Source organism: Pteropus medius, unplaced genomic scaffold (genome assembly GCF_902729225.1).
Source record: "Pteropus medius unplaced genomic scaffold, Ma_sr-lr_union100, whole genome shotgun sequence".
In the NCBI taxonomy this organism is placed as follows: domain Eukaryota; kingdom Metazoa; phylum Chordata; class Mammalia; order Chiroptera; family Pteropodidae; genus Pteropus; species Pteropus medius.
The window spans coordinates 1,106,801-1,133,033 of NW_024347788.1; the positions used below are offsets into that span (position 1 = coordinate 1,106,801).

General features: G+C 38.5%; 1 protein-coding gene and 1 pseudogene across 6 annotated transcripts in view; one reads left to right on the forward strand and one right to left on the reverse strand.

Moving 5' to 3' along the window:
• TDRD3 (tudor domain containing 3) overlaps positions 1–23,737 on the reverse strand; it is a 134,621-nt gene extending 110,884 nt beyond the window's left edge. For 2 of the 6 annotated variants that reach the window (XM_039877162.1, XM_039877164.1), the window contains exon 1: positions 23,645–23,733. In XM_039877162.1, the coding sequence (XP_039733096.1) occupies positions 23,645–23,685 (41 nt within the window). In that variant the 5' untranslated portion in view covers positions 23,686–23,733. Of the gene's footprint in view, positions 1–23,098; positions 23,319–23,644 lie in introns of those variants that run through there. The other 4 variants (XM_039877165.1, XM_039877166.1, XM_039877168.1 and 1 more) reach the window with 3 other exon arrangements.
• Positions 20,091–20,206, forward strand: LOC120614512 (uncharacterized; annotated as a pseudogene).
• Positions 23,738–26,233: the final 2,496 nt, after the last annotated feature.

The window sequence follows — 26,233 nt, forward strand, 5'->3', positions numbered from 1 at the left end:
CAGTCCTGCAATGAATGTTCTCTGTAAGAGGTATAGACTCGAGTTATGTGGGACCACTTATAACGCGGTCAACATTTCCTAGAAAAGAATGAAAAAAAAAAAAAAGACTTTCTGTGCCTGTATTTTTTTAAAATAAATACATAAGATGTTTATTTTATATTATAGTAATTAAAATTTAGCTTTTGACTGTAAATATGTGTTCACTGAAAGATCCTCCTCTGCCTCTGTTGTAATCCCATAAATTTAGCATCTTAGCAGTTAGAAGAACTTGGTACACCTTCTGGCAACTTAAAGTTCTTTCTGCTCTCTTCCACTCTCCAGTCAACTGTAAAAACATCAAACAAAACTTGTGCTGGCACCTATTCCTGGCATGTTGCACTTTATATTTTTATCTTTCTCTGACTAAACAAGTGGTCATTCTTTCCTAATAGTTACAAATCTGAAATGAAGGTTATCTTACTTTTATAATTAAAAAAGTTAAAATTATTTGCATTGGAATAGCATACCTCAAAAATTAATATCAAAAACCAATTTTTATTTTTAAAAAATATATTCTGCTGCATAAAACAATTCAAAGGGAAACATTATTCATGACTGCTAATCTATATTTAAATTAAATAATCCACTACATTCACGATACCATCCAAAGTTTTGGTTAATGCCAATGTAATGTGTCCATTAAATCCATTTATATGAATAATCTCGTTTATTTTACAGGAGCTACAAATACAAATAATTAGCACCCCAGAGAAACAATCTGTGTCTCTAAACATTTTAAAATTCTAATTCAAGTCTGAAAAAGTACGCTAACCACAGACTAAAAATTACAAAGTGAAAATTTAAAGCAAAAGAACATAAAATCACTGTGGTAAACTATGAATCAAAGAGCGAATACTCCAGCTATCAAGGGAGCGCACTGAACCTCATTACGGCGAGCTAGAACGTAACGATATTTTCCCATGGACAAATAAAGGGGTTGGATTACGTGACCACAGTCTCCCACTTAGAAGTTCCATGTCATGATGATAAAGAGATATATTCAAAAGAATCTTTTCTGGCTCAGTGATGTCTTAGGGCAATAAGCAATTTTTTGTTATTTCAAATTAAGAGTGTTCATAGTCAATATTCTACCTCAAGTGTACAAAACTTGTAATATTTAAGAAAATAGTAAAGCTAATTAAAAAAAATCAAATTGTAAGGACAATTTTCAGAATCAAGGAAAGGATGATTCGTTGGTTATTTGTTTTCTCACTAATAAGAAAGGAAGTTCTATAAAATTAGAAATATCAAGAAGAGAAACATGGAGTTCCACAAAGCAGCAAGAGACCATCACTCTCAACCAAATCACCAAAACAAATTGGATAAACTACAAATTTGCACATTTTTAAATCTATCAGAGAGCTGAGGCCACAAAGAAATTTATATGAACTAAACTCTAGAAAGTGACAAGTCCTTCACAGAAGAGAAAGGACTCACAGTCGTTCCATTCCTGCTGAAGGAAGAGGAATTTACCACACTTTGAATGAGGAGAAATCAGCCAGACTTTAAACAAACTTTTCACAGTCATACAGTCTGGCTTTACGAATGAGAATCCCAAGGATTTCCAGCCACAAGCAAGTATGCAACTACTTGCCAACTCTCACACGTTTTCACCAAGTGCTCAGGTATTATATGCCAAAAGCTGGAATCAAGAGGAAAAAAAGAGAGAAAAGTCCATCAGAGGTACTCTGGGCTTTTAGCTACAGAAGGCTGAGTTCAGAGCACAGGTTCTGAGAGGTATCCTCTGAACACATCAGGTTTTCAGCTACAAAATGACTATGGGCACAGCAGGAAAGAAGAAAGAACTGCTCATCTCCCCCCACCTTCCTCACTGCTGCATCTCCAGACACTCAAAGCTTTCAACTACAAGGAATGAGGTAGAAGGTCTGAAAGAAATCACTCTAAGGCACTCCAGGCAAGTGTTGAAAGAGGCACAGAAAGCAGACCATGAATCATGAATCTGACAGTTGGGCAGTAAAACAGAGAAAAACATATTCCAGAGTTTCAAAAAAGCTGGCAGCTTAGTTGTGAAGAAAGGGCAGATCTCTGGAATGTGCCTATGCTTGGATCCCAGGTCCTGTTGAAGAGAAAGTTGTGATCCCATCCTCAAAGCACCTGAATCAGTAGTGGTGACCTGATTCAAACTAAAACTGAAAAAAAAAAAAAGCCACGATAAACACAAATATGATTGACACAGCCCTCCCTACCAATCCTCGCCATCCCTGATCTAGATGAAGGGCATAGAAATAAATATTATTTTTTTCATTTTCTAAAAGTTCTATTATATAAAAAGTCTACCACACAATAAAAAAATTACATGGCATTCCATAATGCAAGTATATATATAACAATCAAGAGATGAAACAGTGAGCACAAACAGAGCAGAGATGAGTCAAATGTCAAAATGGGTAGGCACTTGAAACTGGTTATAATGTAATAAAAAATCTCATGGAAGAATTGGACAGTAAGCAAGAAAAGATGAGGAATTTCAAAGGATATGTAAACTCTAAAAAACAAATTCTAAAAATGAAAAATACAAGATCAGAAATAAACAATTCAATAGATAGGCTTTATAGCAGACATGACACAAAAATGGAAAGAATTAGTGAACTTAAACATAAGGAAAAAGTAGAAAATTAACAGAATGGGAAATCCAAAACAGCAACATCTAGAAAGAAACGGAAGTGAAAATGAGGCAGAAGAAACCTATGAAAAGATAATGCCTGAATAATTTCCCAAACTGATAAAAGATACCAAACTAAAGATGCAATAGCTCAACAAACACGATAGTGAAAAAATACAAAGAAAACCACAGCAAGGCCCGGCACACTCGAATTGCTGGGGGAAAAATAATAAAGAACAAATCTTTAACAGCAGCAAGAGAATAAAGACATATTATATACTGAGGGAAAATCTAAGAATTTCCACTAACTTCTCTTTAAAAACAATTCATTCCGGAAGAAAATAAAACTACATCTTTGAAGTACAGCCAACCTACATATAAATACATTAAATTTATATCCAGAGAAAATACCCTTCAAAAAGGAAAATTTCTGCAAGAGTCCTAAATAAAAGGTGAGAGAATTCACTAGTAGACACACAACACAAGAAATGATAAAAGGAGTTATTAGTCTTAAGCAAAAGGATAAAAGATGAAACCGTAGGAAATAAAAGCACTGGAAAAGATAAACATGTAAGAAAATATAGAAAATCTTTTTAAACCACCTTTGCATTTATATGCAAATTTCTTCAAGACTACATAACTGTTTAAAGCAAAATAATAAAAATATTGTGAAGACGATATATAAATACATATATATATGAAAAAAACATCAAGACAATGGGCAGGCAGGGGTAAATAAAATTATACTGTTGCATAATTCTTACATTGTTCATGAAGTATTACGATTTGAAGGTAGACTGTGATAACTTAAAGGTTCATGCTGCAATCCCCAGAAGAGCAGACGTTTAAAAAAAATAACACTAGGAGGTATAACTGAAAGTCAATACAGGAGACAAAACGGTATACAATCATCCCTCAGTATCCTCAGGAGGTTGCTTCTAGGACACTCCCTCCCCTGAGAATACCAAAATCCAAGGACACTTAAGTCCTTAGCCGGCCTTCTGTATCCATGGGTACCACATCCAAGGATTCGACTAACCTTGAAACTTTCAATCTGTGGTTGGCTGAATCCTCAGATGCGGAACCTGTGGATATGGAGGGCCAATTGTACTAAAAAATACACATTACATCAAAAAGACTATAGAGTCGTAGGCACAAAGAAAAACTGGGATAAACAGAAAACAAATAATGAAATGAGAGACTAAAATCAGCCGTATCAGTAATTGTATTAAATAATGAATTAAACACGCCAGGCTTTCAATTAATAAAAGCAGAAAGTGGGGCAAGAGAATTGAGAGAAGTCCCTGCAGATGCTACCAAAGATCTCACGGCTATCAGAGGACTAGGAGAACGCGTTCCAATGAACGCCAGGCCTTCGGAGCAGAGTGACGAGGGGCAGCAGAGCCAGACATCCCTCCGGAAGTTATAGCAATCAGCATTCACACCAGCAACTTCGGAGAATGCTTATCTCATCACGACCTTGCCAACAGTGTGTGTCGTCATGTATTTTTTAATCTGTTGCTACCCATATGGGTGAGAAAGGATATCACAGTGTCACTTTAATTGGCATTTCTCTAATTATAAGTGAACAATTTTTCACGTTTAAGGGCTATTTTTATTTCTGTGTGTGTGTACGAATTGCCCTTGCACATCTTTTCCCCACTTTTATATCAGACCATTGGTATTTTGCCCCTTAATTTTGAAAAGTTCTTTGTGTATTAGCAATTTTAGCTCTGTGTCTGTTTCATATGTTGTGTCTCTCATTTGTCTTTTATTTTATTTATATTTTTGTTATGCAATTTTTTTTTATGTAGGCAAATTTATCAATCTTTTATTGCCTCTAGATTTGAGTTAGAATGCCTTTCCCTACACTGATTGAAGAGAAATTAAACCACATTTTCTTCTACTACATGTACTGTTTAAAATAGACTGTAACCTATTTGGAGTTTCTTCTGTGTATGGCAGGGGTCTCCAAGCCCCGGGCCGCAGACCAGCACCGACCGGTCCATGGCTTGTTAGGAACAGGGTCACAAAGCAGGAGGTGAGTGGCGGGCGAGTGAGCGAAGCTTCATCTGTATCTGCAGCTGCTCCCCAACGCCAGCATCACCGCCTCAGCTCTGCCTCAGATCCTCAGGCATTAGATTCTCATAGGAGCTCCGGTCTCTGATGCTAAAAAGGTTGGGGACCGCTGATGTATAATATAAAACATGAATGTAATTTTTACCTTTCTCCAAAGGGCTACTAAGTTGTCCCAGTATTACTGCTTTTAAAAGTACATCCTTACAGCAGTGCTTTGAGATGTTTCCTGCGCCAGTTATCAGTTTACTGTCTTTGAGCTCCAAAGTCATTCCTTTTTTCTCCTTTTCCTTTTCAACTGCAAAAGGAAACATTTTCTTCCTTTTTTGCCTTTTTCTCTTCCAGAAGGGGTGTATTTAAAAGACCATCCCTTTAAATAATGCTTCTTCTTTGAAGTCAGTCACATACCTGTTCCTTCGTATGGCACCTATCTCTTTAAGTTACATCCTGGCCCTTTATTTGGAACCTGTCCCTTTAAGATATTGCATACTTTGAAATACCTCCCTGATACGCCAACCACAGAATTCTCGGATTTAGGAACGAGTTCATCTTTCTAGTGGTTAGTGCTATTCTCCCTCAAGCCACTTCATTTGCATCTCTCCTTTGCTCTTCCTAGATTTTCAAGGTCTGCCTTAAATCACCAAAGTCCTGTGATTGTAGGACAAGGGTGAGGTGGGAGTGTGTGGAACCATGGCTTGGTGTTTAATTCTCTTTTTACCTTAAGCTTTTGGAGAGTCTCAGCATTCTCTGTCTTTACACAATGCTGAGAGCATAGATTTTCCACAGAATTTTCATGGGTGTTAAGTTATCTGCACAGTTTAAGGAGGAGAATTTGGGAGATTGTTTACTACACTGCCACCATTTCCTAGCCATGTGACCTCTCAGATGGTTTTGTTCAATAAACAGATAAGCTAATTCTAAAATTCATATGGCAATGCAAAGAATCAAGAATAGGCAAATTTTACTGAAAGAAAAGATAAGGGCTTACTAGTACTAACTGATATCGGTACTACTATAAAGCTTCAATAATCAAAGCAATGTGAAACTGGCATGAGAATGGTCAAATAGAACAATAAAACAGAACTGTGACTAAATACAGACCCACAGAATATGGTCAACAAATCTTCAACCAAAAGGCCAAGTCAATAAAATAGGGAAGGAAAAATATTTTTAACAAATGTTACTGAAGCAACTGAGTATCTGTATTAAACAAACAAACAAACTCAGCCTCTTTCTCACTCCACACACCAAAATTAATTTGGTCACATACTTAAATATAACCCTAAAACTTCTGGGAACAATCATAAAAAAGAATATTTTCACAAATTTGGACAGGATATAAAATGTACTAATCATAAAAGAAAATAAATGGATAAAATTGATCTTCACCAAAATATAACATCTGTAATACCAAAAGATGCCATTAATAAGTTGAATAACCATAGACGGAAAAACATATTCACAGCATATGTATATGTCAAAAGACTTGTATCAAGAACATATAAACAATTCCTACAAATCGACATTTAATAGTCCAACAACCCAATTTTTTTAAATGGGCAAAAGACTCAAACAGGTACTCAAATATATATAAATGGTCAATAAGCATGAAAGGGTGCTCAACACTTTCGGTCATCAAGAAAACGCACACTAAAACCACAAAGAGATACCGTTTCACACCAGCACAAATGGTTAAAACTGGAAAGACTGAAACCACTAAATACTGGGGAGGAAGTAGAAAAACCAGGTCTCTCACACATTGTTGGCTGGAGTATAAAATGTCACAGCCACTTGGGAAGTAATGGTATGGCTATTTCATATAAAGTGAAACATAAATCTGCCCTATGGTCCACCAATTTCACTCCTAGATAGTTATCCAAGAGAAATGAAAACACATGCCCACACAAATACTTGTACGAGAACATTTATGGTCTTAATCCTAACAACCAGAAACTGGAAAAAAATAAATTGTCTATCAAAAGAAAATGACTAAACAAATTAGCATATTCAAACATGTATTACTACTCAACGATAAAAAAAGAATGAACTGCTGATACAGGCAAGAACATAAATTAATCTCGAAAACATGTTAAGCTTCTAAGAAGTGAGACAAGAATAATTCTGCTTTTATAATGTCCAATTACAGAAAAAATTAATTCATGAATACAGATGTAAGGAAAAGATGACCTGGAGACAATGGACCAGTGGAAGAGACAAAGCATGAAAAAACTTTCTGGGGTGATGGAAACATTTTGCACCGTGTTTGGGATGGCAGTTACACAAGCGTATACAACTATCAAAACCAAGTGCACTAAACACTTCAGAGCTGCACATTTTGATGTATGTTAATTAGGCCGCAATTTGAAAAGTCCAGTCACTTTATGTATTCAGTAAACATGTGTTGAGTTCCTACTCTGTTAACATTGTGTTAGTCTTAGAATTCAAAGATGAAAAGAACATGGTCATTGACCTCAAATAAGTTGTTCCAGCGAAGCTTTACTGACTTGAGGAGAGAGACATGTAAATAATTATGGCACAATGTGCTGGACACAGAATGTTGTAGGAGCTCCTAAAATGACAGGCAAGAATTAACTAACGAAGGGAGAAAATCATGCAGAAAGAGCAAGATGAGACATGGTACAATGGCAAGACACATATCATGTACATGAGAGACCCATAAGCAGGTTGATGTTGTCAGAGCATAAAGTACAGGGAGGGAGGAACAAGAAGGGAGGCCAGAGAGAAAAAAGAGGCCGTACACACCTTTGTAAGGAGGACAAGAGATCCACAGGTTGGACGACCATTTTAGAGAACTCGTTCAAACAGCCACAGAAAAGATGGACTTGAGAGAGGAAGCAAGAACGCCAATCAGGAGGCTACTAATGTGCTCCCAAGAACGAAGGCCTGACGTGGAAAAACATGTACAAGGAAAAACCTGCAGGACTGATTCTTAATATAATTCTTTAAATATAAGAGGATGGTACACGTCAGGATCAATGATTATGTGACTGGTGAGAGGAGGGGAGCACCAACCAAGACGGGGTATAATTAGAAGAAATTGGGAGACTGGGGAAGAGAAGCACAATTAGAAGCATGGAAGTCTGAGGTGCCTCTGTAATAACTACATCAAATTGTTTCATATACAAAGTTGCATTTTGAAAAACAGGCCTAAACAAATTTAGGAATCATCAGCATATAGACATGAAACCAAATAAGACTGCTCAGTTAAAGTACGAAGAATGAGAAAGTGGAACAAAAACAGAACTTCGGTAGTACCAACAGGGAAGGGAGGAAGAGGATGGAAGGGTGGGGTAAGACCATTAAAGGACAGCAAATGGATGGTCAGAAAGACGAAGAGAACAAGAATTCTGCAGTGTGTGGGGGAGACCAGGAATAGTGAATTTCAGTAAGTAGGTCAACCAGTATTGTCCAATGTAGCAAAGAGGTCAAGAAAAGGCCTGAAATGTGCCTCACTGGCAGGTGACTGGTAACCAGCAAAAACTTTTAGGGTAGAAGCATAAGCCAGACTGTGGCGGACAGTACAGGGAAGGGTGGGGACAGGTGAGGAGGTGCAAAGAATTCTACATATAAACACAATCATACGCCCTCAGCATCGAAACTACAACTTTCAAACCAAAGGAAAACACCAGAAAAGGCATTCACAAAATATTTTCTTAAAAAAGAAACTCAGATCTTGGAGAAAAGTGTATGGCTTAATAAATATCTACTTATTAAAGGAATGTTTTAAATAGAGCTTCATTCACATACTGGCTTGGAAAGAACACTAAAGTAAGAATGGAATTAGCAGTAGATCATATCAGCTCCATCATGGGAAAGGTGAGAGCAAGTATTTCCATCCGACAGTAATCACGGTTTTGTCAACTTGTTTTAAAAGTCCATTTGTTAAAAAACAAACAAACAAACAAACAAAGTCCCTGTTGCTCTTTAGAAACCTAGATCTAAAAACCATGAAGCCTTGTTCATCTTGCTTTAAAAATTCTTACGTTAGAAACATCTTATTTATTGAAGGGAATCAGTGAAATAAAGTAGGTCAGTTATGCTATGACTTGGTATTCCACTATAGATCTTAAGTCACCATTTACTTTGTCGATTTACAAAGCACAATTTTTGAGGCATCCAATAAACTTATGAACTCTGAAACAAAGGACATCGAGAAACTACCTGCACTAACAGTAACAGATTAAATAATATTAACTGATTTTATTTTTTAAATTGGGAAAAGGGTAGGAAGGAAACACACAAGTCAAGGGCACTGACAGTGAACCAGAGTTCTCCATTTCTTCAATTTCCCTGAAAAAAAAAAAACCTCATTGATGAAGTTTGTCTCCAATGAATGCTTTTCTTTAAACTGTCCCTGCCAGAGTATTGATCTCTTAACCCATCCTTGAAGTAAAAGCCAGAGTGATCGTTGTAAATTCGGCAAATTTGATCTTTTGATATCCCTGATTTAAAACTCTCAGTGGATCTCTGGATAGGGGTGGGGTGCAGGTGGTGGTGGTGGTTTTGGCGCACGCGCGTGTGTGTGTGTGTGTGTAGAGGGGGACTCCATAAGTCATCCATACAAAGTTTGGCCATGTGAGAAAGGAAAGCAGTTTTATTTGCATACACCTCGCAATTTGATATATAAAATTAATCATGACTTTTACAGAAAACTAATGTACTCTTCAAAATTATTACATTCTTTAAGTGTGTGGATGAGCTATAAAGATTGCATTGCTCTGTTTAACTTAGTTAAAGTTCAGGGCCTGATGTTCTGAATGATGGCATTTGCCTATTATTGGTTACACGTGTTAAACGGCATGTTTGCTTATTATCACTACGTTAGTTACAGCCCCAGTACACCAAAGTGGTTGGATGAAGTGTAAAAGTTCTGAGGAAACCGTAATGCAATTTCTATAAATAGAATAAGGTCAAAAGTGAAAACTGTGCACTGGATTTCAGGGAATAAGTCTGAGGATACAAATACAAAAAGGAAAAATATGACTAAGTAGGCAGCCAATACTGAAAAACTGGATTGTATTAGACCCTTCAAGCCAAGTCCCCTGAGCCTCATTGGCCTTTGTTAAATCGAGGCAGGAATTTTGATTTTTATAAATTCAATTTCTAATCCAAAATAATATGCTTGTTGCAGATAAATCGGGTTAATTAAAATATGATTGGCTACTAAGTGTATTTGGTTATTTAAAGACAAACGTTTATATTTTACTCAGGATTTATGTTTTAACAGGTTTTTCAACCTCACATCCATTCTGCTTCCCCCTTAAGCAGAACTGATTTGACAAAAACTATCTGAGGTTTAAGTTTTCTATAAAATTCAAAAGTTGTCCAGGTGTGATAGAAATTCTCAGTTGAAACCAATGAAGGATTTCTATCTGCCCTAGGACATAATGGAAAAGTTCTATTAAAATCAGCAGACCATTTCAAAAACACCTGACAATTCTGTATTTCATAGAAAGCCCCATTGTAAGTACCAGCACATTCCGATCAAATATTTAGGATTTACTAATCTGCGAGGCAGCTTCATTCATACCAATCATTATGAGTAAGCATAAGAAAAAGGATTGTTTTAGAGAGTTATTTTTGACAAACATTGGATAAGTTTGTACTACTTGTTTCAACTTCAGTGTTTTCTAAGTAATAATGAACTAATCTATTTCACTAATTACTTAGGGCAGAAATCAGCAAACTTTTTCTGTAAAGGGCCACATAGTAAAAATAGTAGGTTTTTCCAGCCATAGGATCTCTGTCACAGCTACTAAACTCTGCCCCATAACACAAAAGCATGGTCTGGATGCGTTCCAATAAAACTTTATTTACAAAACAAAGAAGTGGGCCAGATTTAGACTAAGGACCTCTGTAGTTTCCAACCCCTTACTTAAGGTAAGGCTATATAATCTTTCTTTCTTCACAATCTAGACTCAAAAGATATCTTTCTCAAAAATGTACTTAATCTTAAAAAAATTTATATTGTCCCATAAATTTACATAATACATAACTGGCTTTAAACATTTAATTTTTGAGGAGGACTTCCCATTATTCCCAAGTGAAATCCTTATTTACGAAAAAACTTAATAATGATGCAACAGTTGAACAGGAATGTGAAATTACCTGCCTTCCGCTTCTGAGACCTACTAAATTCACATCCATAATAAGGGACTGAACAGTGACAATTTCTTCCCTCAAATGTCTTTCTATTCTGCATAAGTGAAATAATTAAATAATATGAAATATTCTATCTGTACCATTTTATCTTTAAGACACTAGTAAAATTACCAAATGGTAAGATATACTTTATTACAAGATTCAAAATCCATATGATGCAAAGATTTTGTCTTTATCAAAGTAAGCCTTTTAGAGACTATATAAGCTATTCCAAAATAGAGTAAAGGACATCAACTTTTTCACAAATTGACATCAGAAATCTACATATTTTCAAATCACATGAATTTATTTAATGACCATAAATCATGAAAGTCCAGGTTTAACACACAATAGGAAGAACTGCAAACATTTACTGGGTGCTCAGCATATGACAGTGTTCTAAGCACTTTGTGTGTATTGACTCATTCATCCTCATTATTATAATATGGGTTGGGCGTTACAATTGGCATTTAACAGATGAGCAAACTGAGGCAGCAAGTAGTTAATTGATGTGCTCAAGGCTACAGCAAAGCAGTGACAGAACCAGGAGTGAGCCTAGCTCAAGGGAGCTGGACTTCAGAGCCCGTGCTCTTAACCATCAACCACACTGCTTCTCAAGAGGTAGGTATAAATCTAATTGAAGATCAAGATTATACAATGGTGTTTTCACAACTATTTTCTTTTTCTCAGTAATCCCTCATGGTAACCCAGTTTCGGGATAAAATTCAAATTAATTAATTTGAATTAACTAATAATTCTAATAAAAAATTTCAACTATTCAAAATCACATCATATATTAATATCAGTTTCAAACACAAATCGATTCAAGTTTGCAAGTCTGCTCTTTGGCAATGCTTTCACAAAGCCTTCCTGCATACCTATTAGTTCATATATAGAGTACTTAGGCAAAAAAAAAAAAAAATAGTGCTCCAGGGCGACACCAGACAGACCATAACAGCAACAAGCACGTTGAATATAACAAAACATTCACACATTAGCCTGGTTTTCCACTTTGAAAGTACATGTCTTAAATATATAGAAATCCATAATCATGCATTTTTAAAATACACTTTTGCTTAAAGCATTAAAGCATTACCAATAACTATAAACAATTCAATTTACACATGAAAATTATTGCGATAAGGTAAAACTTTTTATAAGACCACCAACAGTCGAATTCAGTTTTATTTTCCATAAAAACATGCTGAGGCAGGAATGAGCAAACCATGTCAAGCAGTGTTAGCCAATAGAATTACGGCACAAATAAGTGTTGTGACACCAACTGTAAACTAGCACTGATACACAGTAGCTCATAACTAAAAGTATGTTACAAAATTCATAACCGACATGACCATTCTTTGATGTGCCATACTAGGTATCACCAATATGATCTGCAATCCTCTTTTATAGGCAAATACAATAAATTCACACATACTACTTATTATAGATAACAAATATATAAGGAAAGAGGGCTTTGTATGCTGAAAAGTCCTTTCCAGACATAAGATGATCACTAAAAATATAATTTTTAAAGTAGAAGAATATTAACAGGTACAGTATATCAAAAAGTATAAAAGACTAAAAAAAAAAAAAAAAAATAGTGCCTCATTCATTCATACCGATTCATGCACCTTTACCATAAGTTGAACAGTATCACTGAGTGAAAAATTTTAAATGTGTCCAGGTAGAACACAGCTACTTCAAGTGTGGTCTATGGATCACTGCCAGTCCTCAAACTTTGTCACTACTCCATGATGGGATAAGTACGGAAACTGAGATAAGCATTTAGAAACTTTTAGAGCAATCTGACATTGCTGCAAAGTTTTACGGTTTAGAAACGTCTTCATTTGTGATACACTAGAAATTAAAAAACAGACGGTCCGAGAATCGCTGACTACACTACATTTCTCAGTATCCCTTTCAGGTGGACGTGAGACTAAGTTCTTGGAAACCAAAGACGTGACTGTGCCCCCTTCACCTTCCCTCTCCAGGAACCCACTCTACGGCTCTCCGCGGTCACTCCCTTTCCTACTGGTCGAAACCCAGATGTGGCAGCTACTCTGGTGTGACCATGAAGACAATGACAATGCCCTAGAATAGTGGTCCTCAAACTTTAACCTGCAAAAAGAATCAGTGAGGGACTCTTGTTAAAATGCAGATGCTGACTTAGCAGGTCTGTGGTGGAGACTGAGAGTCTCAGTTACTAACAAGCTACCAGGCAATGTGAATGCTGCTTATCTGAGGACCACAGGTGGAGAAGCAGGGGTTAGGGGACAACAAAACAGTAAGGTGGAAGGAACTGAGGTCCCTAAATGACAGCACAAAGCAGAATTTGTCCACCACTCTAGATTGTTTGACGACAGAGAACAAAAAGCCTATGGTCTTTAATCTATGTAATGTGAGGTCTCTGTTAGGTCGGCCTCGCCTTCAAGCTAACTAATAAAAAGCAGATTTTCACATATTAGAAGAATGTATCTTGGGCCAGTTTTTGCATTTTAATTAAAATAATATCAGAGTAAGTCCTTATTCACATAAGTATAAGCTGGTAAAAACTTCAAGGCCCCATCGACCTTTAAAGATCATCAGTATGTACACAATGACTTGTCACATATCATTTAAATATTAAGTCCCTTCTCATTATTCAGTATTGCAACACTATCTTTTTTTTCATGATGTTAAATCAAAATCTCGATTTTTTAAACTTTCAATTTGTTAAGAAACTACATCTAATTATATAAAAATGTCTTCAATTGAGAACTATCACAAAAAAGGAATGTTTTCTCTGTAACTGGTAGAAAATGTAATGAGTACAGTGACAGGTGTCTTTGTACAGCAAAGAGCAGCCAGATATGTTTATCAACAAATAGATGTTATTGTGGGCGGTCGCTTTGCACCGACAATAATGTAAACACAGACACAGAAACGGGTACTGAAATGTCATGGTATTGGTAGAGCAATCGTGTTTTTAATATATGTATATAAAATACTTTCATTATCAATTTTTAATTATCAAAGAAACACCTACTTAAGATATGCTTATAAAGTTCTCTGATGAACGTGTAACTAATTAAATGAGCACGGAAAAAAACAGCAAAAACAAAGCAAATAACCACAACCAGAAAAAGCAGTCAAAAATTTATCAGCAGCAATAAAATAAGAAAAAAGTACATTCTGATGCTGTAAAACTTCAAAACGTAGCAACCGAAGAAGATTCCGTTGAGGCCTGGGTGCTAACCTTACCATATCCCTTTCTAAGAAGCACGACTGAGGAAAGAAGTCAAACTAACACAATCCAGGAGAAATATCAGTATAACTCACAATTCAGAGTGAACCAGACAGAGGGAAACGGCAGGCAGCCTGGACAAAAGACCATGGCAAACCCCTGGGAGGAGACCCCCTGCATACTGGCTCAGGCTCTCAGCTCCGGCAGAAAGGGTTGGGCAGAAAGGGTCACTAATATCTGCCACTCTAAGCACAGCTGAGGAAGGACACTGCGAAGGAGACTATGTCACATGCTTTCTGTCCTAACTGGTAACACATACTTGGTCTTTTTGGATGTTCATAATTGAAAGCTAACAAAAAAGCAACCTGTGCTTGGCAGGGTCCTCATGGAAAATCCCAGTGAACTGAAACCCTATGCCAGCTTACTAGACTGCAAAGCACCTAAATGCTACTTTTCTGCCTCATCAAACACCCTAAGAATGAACTACAATCTCATAACCTTAAAGCTTTCATAACCAGGGACTCCGAGCTAACCAGGATCTCCAAGATAACAAGCAATTCTGAAATATCAAAGAGAAAAGGGAAAATGTTTAGCATACCAAAAAATAGAAGATGTGAAAAGAAACAATTAGGACCTAAGACAAACTTATACTAATTTAACAAATTTCTGAAAGTAGTTTCTATTAACATTGCTTTGAGAGAGAACACTATAGGAGACATTGTCCCAAGCAAATAAATTTTATCAACATGTTTCAAAATTTACATCTAAATACAAATATATCCTTGTGAGTGTGTGTTGGTATTTAGTTAGAAGTAATTATTAATAGAGAAAGCTTTGTTTAATGGGTTATTTCCTACATTTCCATAGATTACATTTTTTCATAAAACTTTTAAAAATTTCACAACATTCATTTCAAAAATAAATTTCTCCTCTACAAAAAAACTTGAACAAATTTCACATTCCTTGAGAATACAAAAACAGTATAATGAAGACACTGACACTAATTAAGATGACATTACATCTGTTCCCCAAGCATGTGTCTACAGTGTACCTCGTACCCTGCTAAATGCTAGGAAGACTATAAAAATATGAAAAGACTTGATCCTTGCTTTATAGGAGCTTACAAAATAATAAGGCATCAATCAAACTATTTTAACTGACCAGAAAAAAAAATATTCAATTAATAATCCAAGATTACAATATATTTATGGCAAAAGGAAAAATTATTTCATTAACTTTATCATGATTATCAATCAACTTTTTGGACACTTCAACTTATATATGTTCCTGTTTCTCTCTCAAAACGAAACAAACTGAATCAATTCCAAAATCCAATGTTGACTTTATTTAGCAAGTTTCCATCAATGCTTATATTTAATGTTTCATATTAGGTGTTTTACAAAATCTACCTTTATTAATTTTCAAACTTATCAAGGTCCTGTTTAGGAATTTAGTAAAATAAAAAATGTTTTTTTCTTAACATCTAACTTAATATCCATGATGGAGTGTCTTCTAAAATGCTGCTACTGCATTTTATATTCAGAGGAGTTTTGGGGGACTTAGAGTAATTAAAAGAATGGAACTTCAGATACTTAAATTTATAAAGAATGTTTTCAAAACTGCTCTGAATCTTTAATATCAGCAAGTCAACAAACTAATACTGACCTAATCAAATAATTTTGTCACAGAAGTCTTAGAAATATGCCCACTTTCTTTTTTTGAGAAAAATCGATGATTTTCATAATGCATTCCAATGCTTTTCCCCTCTCTGGCAGCTCTTTAAAGACTAACTCTCCATTAAAAATGCTGAAATTTCTCAGTGCTTGAATCTAGTCTCTTCTTACTCAAAGCTTGGTCTTTAGATCATACAGCAGTGCTGTCTAACAGAAATATAATGCAAGCTACATTTGTAATTTAAAGTTTTCTAGTAGCCATATTTTAAAAGAGAAACAGGTGAAATTAATTCAATGATGTATTTAATAAAACATATTGAAAACATTTCAATAAGTAAAGATATAAAATTAATGAGAGATACTTCCATTTCCTTTTTGTACTAAGTCTTCCAAACTCAGTGTGTATTCTACATTTACGGCACATCTCATTTTGCTCTAGGCACATGTCAAGGGTTCAGTAGCCACATGTGGCTGATGTCTACCGAACTGGACAGTGTGGCCTTAGCTGATCTCATCCACGTGCTGCTTCAATCATCAGCTATGCCCAAACGACTCCGAATGTATATCTCTAATCCAGTCTTCTCTTCTGAGTGCAAGATTAGTATTTCCTAATGCCTCACTGGAATCTTATTTTACATGACTACAAGGCATCTCACACTCAAATTCATGATCTGACCCTCGGAAATGTGGCCCTCTTCTAAGAGTCCCTTTATAATCAAAGCAGGTACACAAGCCAAAAACCTAGGAACCAACCGCTTGACACTTCCTTCTCTCACTCTCATATCCAATCCATCAAAAAGCTCTGCCCATTTTACCTAAGTATCTCAACGCAGTCTATTGCTCTCCATAGCAACCATCGCCACCATTCCATCCATCCACTCCTCCCAGCGCCAATCCATTTTCTTCAATGCAAGGACACTTCAAAACATAACTATGTCAGCCCTACTTCAACCCGCTCATCCTGATAAAATTCAACTGATTTCTACTGCCTCCACAATAAAAACAAAAGTCACTGTGCTCGTCATGGCCTGAGCTACACAATCTAGCACCTGAGTATCTCCCAGCCCCATCTCCCTACGCTGCCTTTCTATCTTGGCCTCCTCCCATCCTGGCCCTTCCGATGTCTGTACCCACCACCCTCTCTACTGTTATAGCCTTTCATATTCTGCTTTCCCCTTACTTAGGTTATTTAATTCCCACTCAGACTCCAGATCTCAGGGAAGCATTATCTTACCACCACGAAGACACCAAAATTCCCTTTTTACAAGCTCTTATGGAAAAATGTCCCTTCTCCTCTCTCGTATATTTTACAGATGCAATGGGTTTGGACATGTAGCTAATGGCTTTCTCCCCATAAGATTACATCTGATTGTACTAAAGAAAGTACCTGCCATAACCAGATGTTCAAGAATTATTTGTTGAATGAGTGCATCAATGAATCTGCCTTGTGTTTTTCCTAGACAAAGACCAGACACCATATTATGAGATGGCATATACAACATACTCTGCTTATACACCATCAGTTCTGGAAAAATTTCCAGACTTCCCAAGTCTGAGTTAACTGCTACAACACCACCCTGCAAGTAAAATACCACTATACGACAGGTTCAAATCCTGCCTGTCTTGTACATCATCCCAACAACACAGTGCCTTGTGTATAACAGGCATATATACTTACTATGTGTATTTCGGTACAGACATTATGGTATAGGGTTACATATTTCTCTGCATTACGACTGACTACTGTTAAGAAGACTGTCGTACCTTCAGTGACACTAAAGTGCCTGCCACAACAAGAGGTTTTGTTGGGTAGCTATGACATACCCAACAAGATGAAGGATGAGAGCAGCTATTCGTCTCTACTTTAGAGGCTGTAAAACTGTAATATGTGTGAGGAGCACTCACATGTGCACACACTCACACCCATCTAGTGGGTGTTACAGAGTTACAATACCAAGGCACATCTATGCCCTGCCCAGCCCTGCAGGGTAATGCAGCGTTTCCTCATTCCCTACATCACCAATGTGCTTCTTTTCCATGATCAGTACCTCTGATTTGACACTCTTCATACTTTACATTATCACTGCATATTTCTTACCTCTTCTTCTCTGCTTTTGTCACTCTATGACTTCACAAATGCTTCTCAATTTCTACATGAAAATTTTGTATTGCTGGAAATGCATTCGGCTCCTTCTAAAAATTATCTGGAGGTAAAGTGTTCTTTACCTACTTCCAAATCCTATATTTTTCAAAAAGTCAGAATTTCCAGAGACTGTAACATAAGTCGAAATGCCAATATTCTACTGTCAAAAGAAAACAAAGGCCAAAAAAGTAGTGTAGTTATATTTTTATGATTCTTCAAATGTTACCATGCAATTTTTACTTGATTTAGCAAATGCTGCTGTGAGAGGAGAAAATTATTTTCAACTTGCTGAGGTAGCAACTTTCTTTTTATACCCCCTTTATGCTTGAGGCAGTCAAGTCTACAGGCAGTTGAAACCAGATTTATAGGTTATTCACTAAAAAAAAATTACTGCAAAACACACCTTAAAATCTGAAAACTTGCACAGTTTAAGAGAACAGCCAGTCATTTTTAGCATTTTACAATATCAATAGAAGCAGCCAGGCAATATGTATTTTGAGACAGAAAGTCAAGAAGGCTTATCTTTGAACATTATAATTTCACAAACAATATAAACTAAAGAGATAGTTACAAATGCTTATTAAAGAAACTGGAACTATTTCAAAATAGAAGGCTGTCTCCAAGGAGTTCCCCTAAAAATCAAGTATAAAGCCATCAGTTTCTTCCAGTGTTCTTCAGCATGATCTATTACTATTTCATCTAAAAAATATTTTAACCATTCTAATCTTTTCCAAAAGAGTGTACCAAGGGTACATTTACATCAAAGTGGTACTGATAAAGTATTTTATAATTCTAGTAGTTAATATATAACCTTATAAAGAACTACCAATATTCTTTATGAATATATCTATGCTTAGGAGTTAAATGGAGATGAAATGAGGAAGCAAACCTCAACACCCTTTGCATAAACTCTTACTGTATGACTGCTATGAACAGTGTATTATGTGAAGGCATAGTTGTTATATTAATAATGCTGCAAAGGTTTCTTATTTGAAGATTGAGATCATTCACTAGAAATCTCCTGGGGGAACAGGTGTGTGTGTCTCTGTCTCTCTCTGTCTGTCTCTCTCTCTCTCTCTCTCTCTCTCTCTCTCTCTCAGAAAACTGAAACAAAACAAACAAAAAAGGTACAGGGGTGGGATGCAGAACAGGAATCTTATTTTTCTGGTCTTGGTCATTAATGTGTTTGGGAGGAAGCATCTAGGTGATGGGATGTAAAAAGTAGCTCTCCATCTGTGGACAGGTCAAAAGCCAGGGATTAGAAATTCCAGCAAAATGCCTTGAAGTTGTTCCACCTCTTCAGGTGAGCTATCGCAAGGCAAAGTGAAGAATAATAGGGTAGGCCCCTCAAGACAAGAGAGCAATAATCACTTTATAATTCATACTACCACGGTGCTTTTTATTTTCTCTTTTTAACCCATGGTTGTTCTCCTCTAGGAGTAAATTTTGGGAATAGTCATTTTTAGATGTTTAAAGGTGAAACAAAGGGAATGAAGTTTGGTATACACTTGGGCCAGAGGATATCATTATAATGCAGCACTAGTCAAAGAGAGACCACTTCAAAAGAGGTGAAATTCAAAGGGGACAAGAAGGAGACCTCTGCGTCCATCCTGTTTTCCCTCCAGCCCCGCTCACTCTACCAAAAGCAGAAACAAAAACCTCTGTGTACAACCTTGGATGTTAGCAACCTGGGGTTTCCAAGAAAATATGTTCTTTCAGAATAAAATGAAAACGCACTATTTCTAAGGCTGCCTTATGGTGTCTTCAACTCAAAACTGCTGGATAAGGCAAAGATACACAATATAGTGCTTTATCTTTGCACATATTCTTAGACTTAAAAAAGACAGAATCAACCAGATTTTCAGAGAAGCGTAAACAGCAATTAGGTGAGCCACTAAAAAGTAAAGGTCTCCCTGATTCCAATACCATCACACCACAAAATAAGCATCTCATCTTTCCCAAATAAAAAAGCGAATTTACAAATTACAAAATGCTTTAATTCAATTTTCAATTTCAAAATATGTTGTTTTTGATCAATAATTTAAATTAGAAGTGGTCTGGAAGTGGTTCCATAGTGTAGCAGTTAGCATGTTTGCTTTACACGCAGAAGGCCCTGGGTTCGCATCCGAGTGGAGCCATGGTCCATGCACGGTCTATGGCTATGCCACCCTGAACAAGCCCAATGTCTGATCTCGGAAGCTAAGCAGGGTTGGACCTGGTTAGTACTTGCATGGGAGACCACCTAGGAAGACCAGGTGCTGTAGGCCTAAATAATAATAAATTGAAAAAAAAGAAAAAAAAAAAAAAGAAGTGGTCACCACAGCTTGGTGAAAATGAGTACTGAATTTTTACTCCAGTATTTGCATTCTATTTTCAATTTTGCCACTTATAACAGCAAATTGTTGATACTCTCTGTGCTTCATTTTCCTCATCTGTACACTGAGAAAGTTAAAGCTATACTATCGTTAACTCTATGGAAAATGTCTTTTCAAAAACAGGAACACAGCTGATTATGGTCTCTTAATATCTTTTGTTAAACAAACAAACAAATGGAGTCACTGTGGTAAGCCCCACCACGACTTACTACCTAAGCTGACTGCAGTTTCAGCCTCTCCCTCCTCAGAGCACCTATCAATTTCCTAGATGGGATGCTGCCCAATCATAAATCGTTCAATAAAACCAATTAGATCTTTAAATTTACTTGGTTGAATTTTTGTCCTTTAACAATTTCTATTTTTAAAACGTTTCAAAGGTTGACACTTCTAAAAATTCAAAAAATTCAAAAGCTTAGTAGAAATCCACAATTCCCCCTTAAGAGAAAGCTCCAAAGAGAAAACACGAAAAAGGCAAAGAGTGAAATAAATCTGTTATCTAGACAAAGCTAGAGTCAAGTCTGCTCAGTGAAGTTATTCCATGCATATAATTAAGTCTTACAAAGAACCAATGTACCGCTTAGTGCATTATTTAAACCTAACCACTACACTGTAGAAGTGCCTGAAACTTTTAAGTTCAAATCAGCAAAAGTTAATGCTTTCTGTGCTGCTGGCCACCAAGGAATTAAATAAACACACCTCCCCCTAAAATATACATATATATACACATATGTACATACATATTTTTTAATCTGCCAAGGTGGCTACTGTTGGAGTTGTATTTTAAAATATTGATTTTGTGAAGGTTCTAATAAAGACTTAAGAAAAAATTCAGTCAAAAATAAACTGGGATAATAAATCATTGTATAAAGATCATCTGTACCCTCTAAATATCTTCAGAAACATAAGCTTTCATACTAAATATTTCTTAAACTACAATTTTAGGTGAAGTTCATAGACCAGATTTAATAATAGTTTAGGTGCTTTAGCATCTTGCAAGTAATTAAGTGAATAGACAGAGTACAAAGAAAAATCGTTTCATCAGTGACAATAAAAGAGAATTCTAAGATTTAGGGGAAACTCGGGATGTGGAATGAGGTGGAATGAGGTGGAATGAGTTGGAATGAGTTGGTCAAAGGTGCTCTATGGTCAGAAATTCTCCTTCCAGTGCTCTTCTCTGCCTAACCTTTGAGATTCTGTATTTTAACGTAGTACGTCTCTCTTAAACATAAGATATACTACAATACAGGCCACCTGAAAGCCTAGAAGAGCCTGTTGCCTTCTTAGGCACAAGTCTAGTCTGTTCAAGACCCATCAGGAATTACATGACACTCTCCAACTTTGAGAAAGATAGTCTTATCAGCTCCACAGATTACTCCTGCCTTTATGAATCAAAGTCAAACAAAAGTAACACAGTGTGGTGGAAGAAATACATAAACAGATAATTTGCAATATGAAGTGGCCCACGTTACAACATAACATTCCTGGGGATTTGTAACAAAATAACAAAGAAGAGAGGAATTCTACCTAAGCCTGGTTAGAGACCCTGGTTGGGGAATCCTGATTGACAGGGGCAACCTAAGGTCAATTGTATCAGACTTTATTAAAAATCTACAACAATGTAGTAAGATGCAGTTCTCCCCCATCAAGGAACTTAGAGTTCAAAGAACAATTTAGTATGTGTTGCGAACCAAAATAATGAGACTAGCCTTTCTAAAAAAGCTGGGGTCATGTTGGAAAGCAGTAAAAGACTACATTTGTAATGAAATCATAAAACTAGTCTGAATAACTAAGGTTCAGTCTAATGAAGAATGAGGAACAATTCAAATTGAAGAGTGACCCAAGGTTATTCAAGACAACCTTGTGAGCTAAAGAATGAAGGCAGACATTCCAGTTAAAGGTACAAAACAAATCCGAATAAGGTGACTTCTAAACTCTACAGTTTGTTATGCTAATGGTGTTCTACACAAAAACTGTAAGAATAACACAAAATAGTTAAAAGCACCAGATTTAGAAACGGCCCTCTTTCCATCACTTTCTGGCTATGTCATTTTTGGAAAGTTACATAACAGTTCTGTGCCTCAAACTCCACCTGTACAGGTGCCTGTACAGCCAGGAGCAGCTTCTTCGCAACACGGGTGTTATTATATCACTCTAATCCAAACCTTTATTTACAGCATCAAATCCACATGTTTTAGGCACTTGTAGAGCCTCCGCATTCTGGCCCCAACCGTTCTGGTCTTAATCCTCATGGGACACCCTCCCACTTCCACGAAGCATATAGATCTAGTGTCAGTTCTGCAAACCAATAAGCACTTTCCTACTTCTGTGCCCTGGCTCCAGCGGCTACGTGTATAGAAAGTCTTCTCTCCATCTTTTTTAAAGTGCCCTTCCCTAGGAAATGAAGTCTCCCTCCGCTCCTATTCCATAGCACACCTGCCTGCTCCTAGGTAGTTTACCACTATTCCCCATGTGTGTGTTTGTTCTAATGTCTCCTTCTCTCTTTTTTTCACTAAAAAAAAAGGATAGTGACCCTCTTGAGAGCAAGGGCAAATCTCTTTCATCCTCCTGCCCACCTCTCATCTCAGACTTTGCCTCTGCAGGCCCGGAAAAGCGTTACTGAATTAAACTGGATGCTTACAACTGTAATGGCCGCAGTTATAGAAACTGCTTAATTATGCATAATTCTTCACTGCTTTCAGGTGCTAAGAATCTTGACATGAAAAGTCTTTAAAATAAAAACAGAACACAGCCATCCCTTCAAGAAAAGTTGTACAGAGCACCCACACAAGTTGACAACGCGGTCATTCTCAGCTTCGGAAGTTGTGTAGGTGTCGCGGAGCCCGGCTTCGCACCCGTGGGTACCGCGCTTGGGAAGACGGAGAAAGACGCCGGGGCAGCAGCAAGGGCCGTGCCCGCGTCTGCCCTCGGCCTCCTGCGGGCCCGCGGGCGCTGGCCGCGCTCCTCCTCCTCTAGCCTGCGCCTCCCCGGGTCCCGCGGCGGCGACACCCCCGCCGGAGCGGCAGGTCCTCGCGGGCTGATCGGCTCGGGCCCGAGCCGCCCGCCGCCCTGCCTGCCCTGCCCGCGGCCCCCGGGCTCCCCCGGCCCGCCGCCCGCCACCTGGGGCCCAGGCCGCGCCGCCGCCGGGAGAAGAGCCGGGGGACCCGGTCGGCTCCGCGTGGCGCCGGGGGCGGAGCCGGCCTGGAGGGCCCGGGGAGAGGCCGGGGGCGGGCGGCGGCCTCCGCCTACCCCGACACGCACCCCACCGCCCCCAACCCCAACCCTCCTCGGGGCCCCGGTCCGCGCCCGCGGCCGGCGGGACTCACCACTTACCAACCCGCCTGGGACAACGCCGCGCCGGGGACCTCGGCCATGGTAGCTGCTCAGGCCGGGGGCGGTGGGGGCTGGGGTGGGATGGGGGGCGTCAGACCAAAAAGAAAAAAAAAGAAGAAAGAAAGAAAAGAAAGAAAAGAAAAAAAAAAAAAACTCCTCTGGTCGGCTCTGCAACTGGGCATGCTCAGTGCGCGCGGCGCTTCCGCGCGCGGATCCGCTCGCCGCGTTTTCCGAGCGGCCGCAGGGGCTGGCCCGCCGTGCGGCTGGGTGGCCGCGGCGCGCCGGGGGCGGCCGGGAGGGAGGAGGCTGCTGTGCCGCCTAGGACCGCGACACTGCCCCTCTGCACCGAAGGCCGGTTGCTTTTGGTTGCGGGTCACTCTCCCTGAGTCGCACACCTCGGAAACTAGTCGTGGGGGGTACTTCGTAGGGCAGGAAGCAGCAGGCAGACGGGCGGCCCAGGGAGGGAAGGGTAACGCTAGCGCTGGGACGGATGGGCCGGTCGGAGGCAGCGCTTCCACCTGGCGCTCAAAAGGCCGCGTTTTATGCATAAAACCAAGGAGAGGTGTACCCGAGTCCACTCTACATAGAAAAAAAGGGTACTTTCTTATAAAGACTCGCTCCAATCGCCCCGCTTTTCTAGTCGCCTGGACGCGAAGCACACAAGTCCCCCACTGGCAAATCAAATTATCTAGGTCGGGCATCACAAGAAAAGTGAATGGGCAACCCAAGAAAATCTGCACGTAGGGGACGTGGGAAAATCGGGCAGTTGTGTCAGTGCTTGTTTTTCTTGTCGCTCTCCCACTGGGCCCGTCCACGTCCCAGCGCGGCCCTGTGACGTTAGCACGGACACACCCGGGCCTGGCTCCTATCGCCCCCAGGCTTGTGCCCTTAGATTTCCAGGGCTGAGGCGCAGGGCCGCGTCCCCGAGTGGGCATGCGCGGCGGCGGCGCGGAGGACGCTCTAGCGTGATTGGGCGGCCGGGACTCACGCTAGCCAATCAGGAGGGACGCGCGCTGGAGAGACGCTCCCTAAAAGTTTGCTCCACCTTCCACGGTCTTGCACCTGGACCGGGCCAGGAAAAAAGACTCTTTGAAGTGGTTCTCGCCTTAACTGCTGAGTCCCCGGGTGAGACTGTTAACCGAAATCTCGTCGCTGCGGTTGGTTCATTTGAAGCCTTCAGCATAAACACAGAGCATACTGCGGAACTGGGCAGAGCCACTCCTGAGGCTGGGGAAAGATTTGACTGTTACAGAAGGAAGGAGATGAGTACTTGGAGTGGAGCTAAAATTGCATAATACAGATTTTTCTCATTTTAACTGGGATATTCCGTTTGGGCGTCCCAAAAGGGATGAAGTCGCGATGCTTTGCTGAGTTCTAATGCTGTTGTAATTGGTTGCCAAGCAGTTTTAGAATCAGAAGTAACTCCATTCTGTGCCCTACAATTTGCAGTAGTATACAATGTTTAGGCCATATATATGCTACAAGTATGTTTATTTATAGGCACCAGTCATCATATCCAGGAGTCAGGAAAAGTTTTACCATTCTGAAGTAAATAGGTGACTCAAAATTGGTTGTTGAATCTTCTCTTACCAGTTATTTACCTTTTGCAAATAATGTAACGTACACTGTAAAAATGATAGATTGTCCCAATCAGAATTCTTCACTGGTTAAATGTAAAGCCTATACACTTTTGTTCTCATACGCAGTGTAATATAATAAGAAATTACCGTCGCGTGGTGCTTACAATAACTTTAATGCTCCACAAAACACTAAATTCCCTTACTTTAAGATATGCTTTAAGGAGTGGGCTTCCACTGGAGAAATTTAAGACTATATGAGTAGAAAAAAGAATAATTACTATAATTAATTGAATAAAAAATTAGGTAAAGGAAATGCATGAGTTCAGAGTGCCACTAAAAATAAAAGAAGGAAGATGAAAATTTTCAGAGGAATTCTAGAGATTAAGTATAGAAAAAAAAATTAGAAAGTGACCGTTTTCCAAATCGATTGTAATTGATTGATTCAGGCAAAGTTCATCAGAGGATGCTAGAAGCCACTGGGTGAAAGATTGTAGGAGTACAGGATCTTCATATGGTCTCAAAGTATCAAGACATAACTTACTGCAAAAGAGAAAATCACCTTTACCTTCAAAAAAAAAAAAAAAAAATTCACTGCCTTAAACAAGTGACCAAAACTAGAATCGCTAATAATGGGACAGTCTGGTATTATATGCTTACTGATGTCATGCAGTTAGAAATATACAATACCATTAAAGAACTATTCTTGCCAAAATTGTTTAACTTGATTTTAATCAAACTTCTAGGCAGTGGCTCCCAACCAAAGAGTGGATCCCCACCCTACTCTTAACCTCCTACCTGCCCTGAGCATTTTGACAATGTCTGGAGACATTTTTTTTTTTGGCATAACCTGGGGAAAGGGGACAGCATGAAGAGGGTTGTTACTGCATTTAATGGAAAGAGGCCAGGGATGCATCTAAACATCCTACAGCACACAGGCCAGCCTCTTCACAACAAAGAATTATCTAGCCAAAAATGTCCATCGTGTCAAGCTTGAGAAGCCCCAATCTAG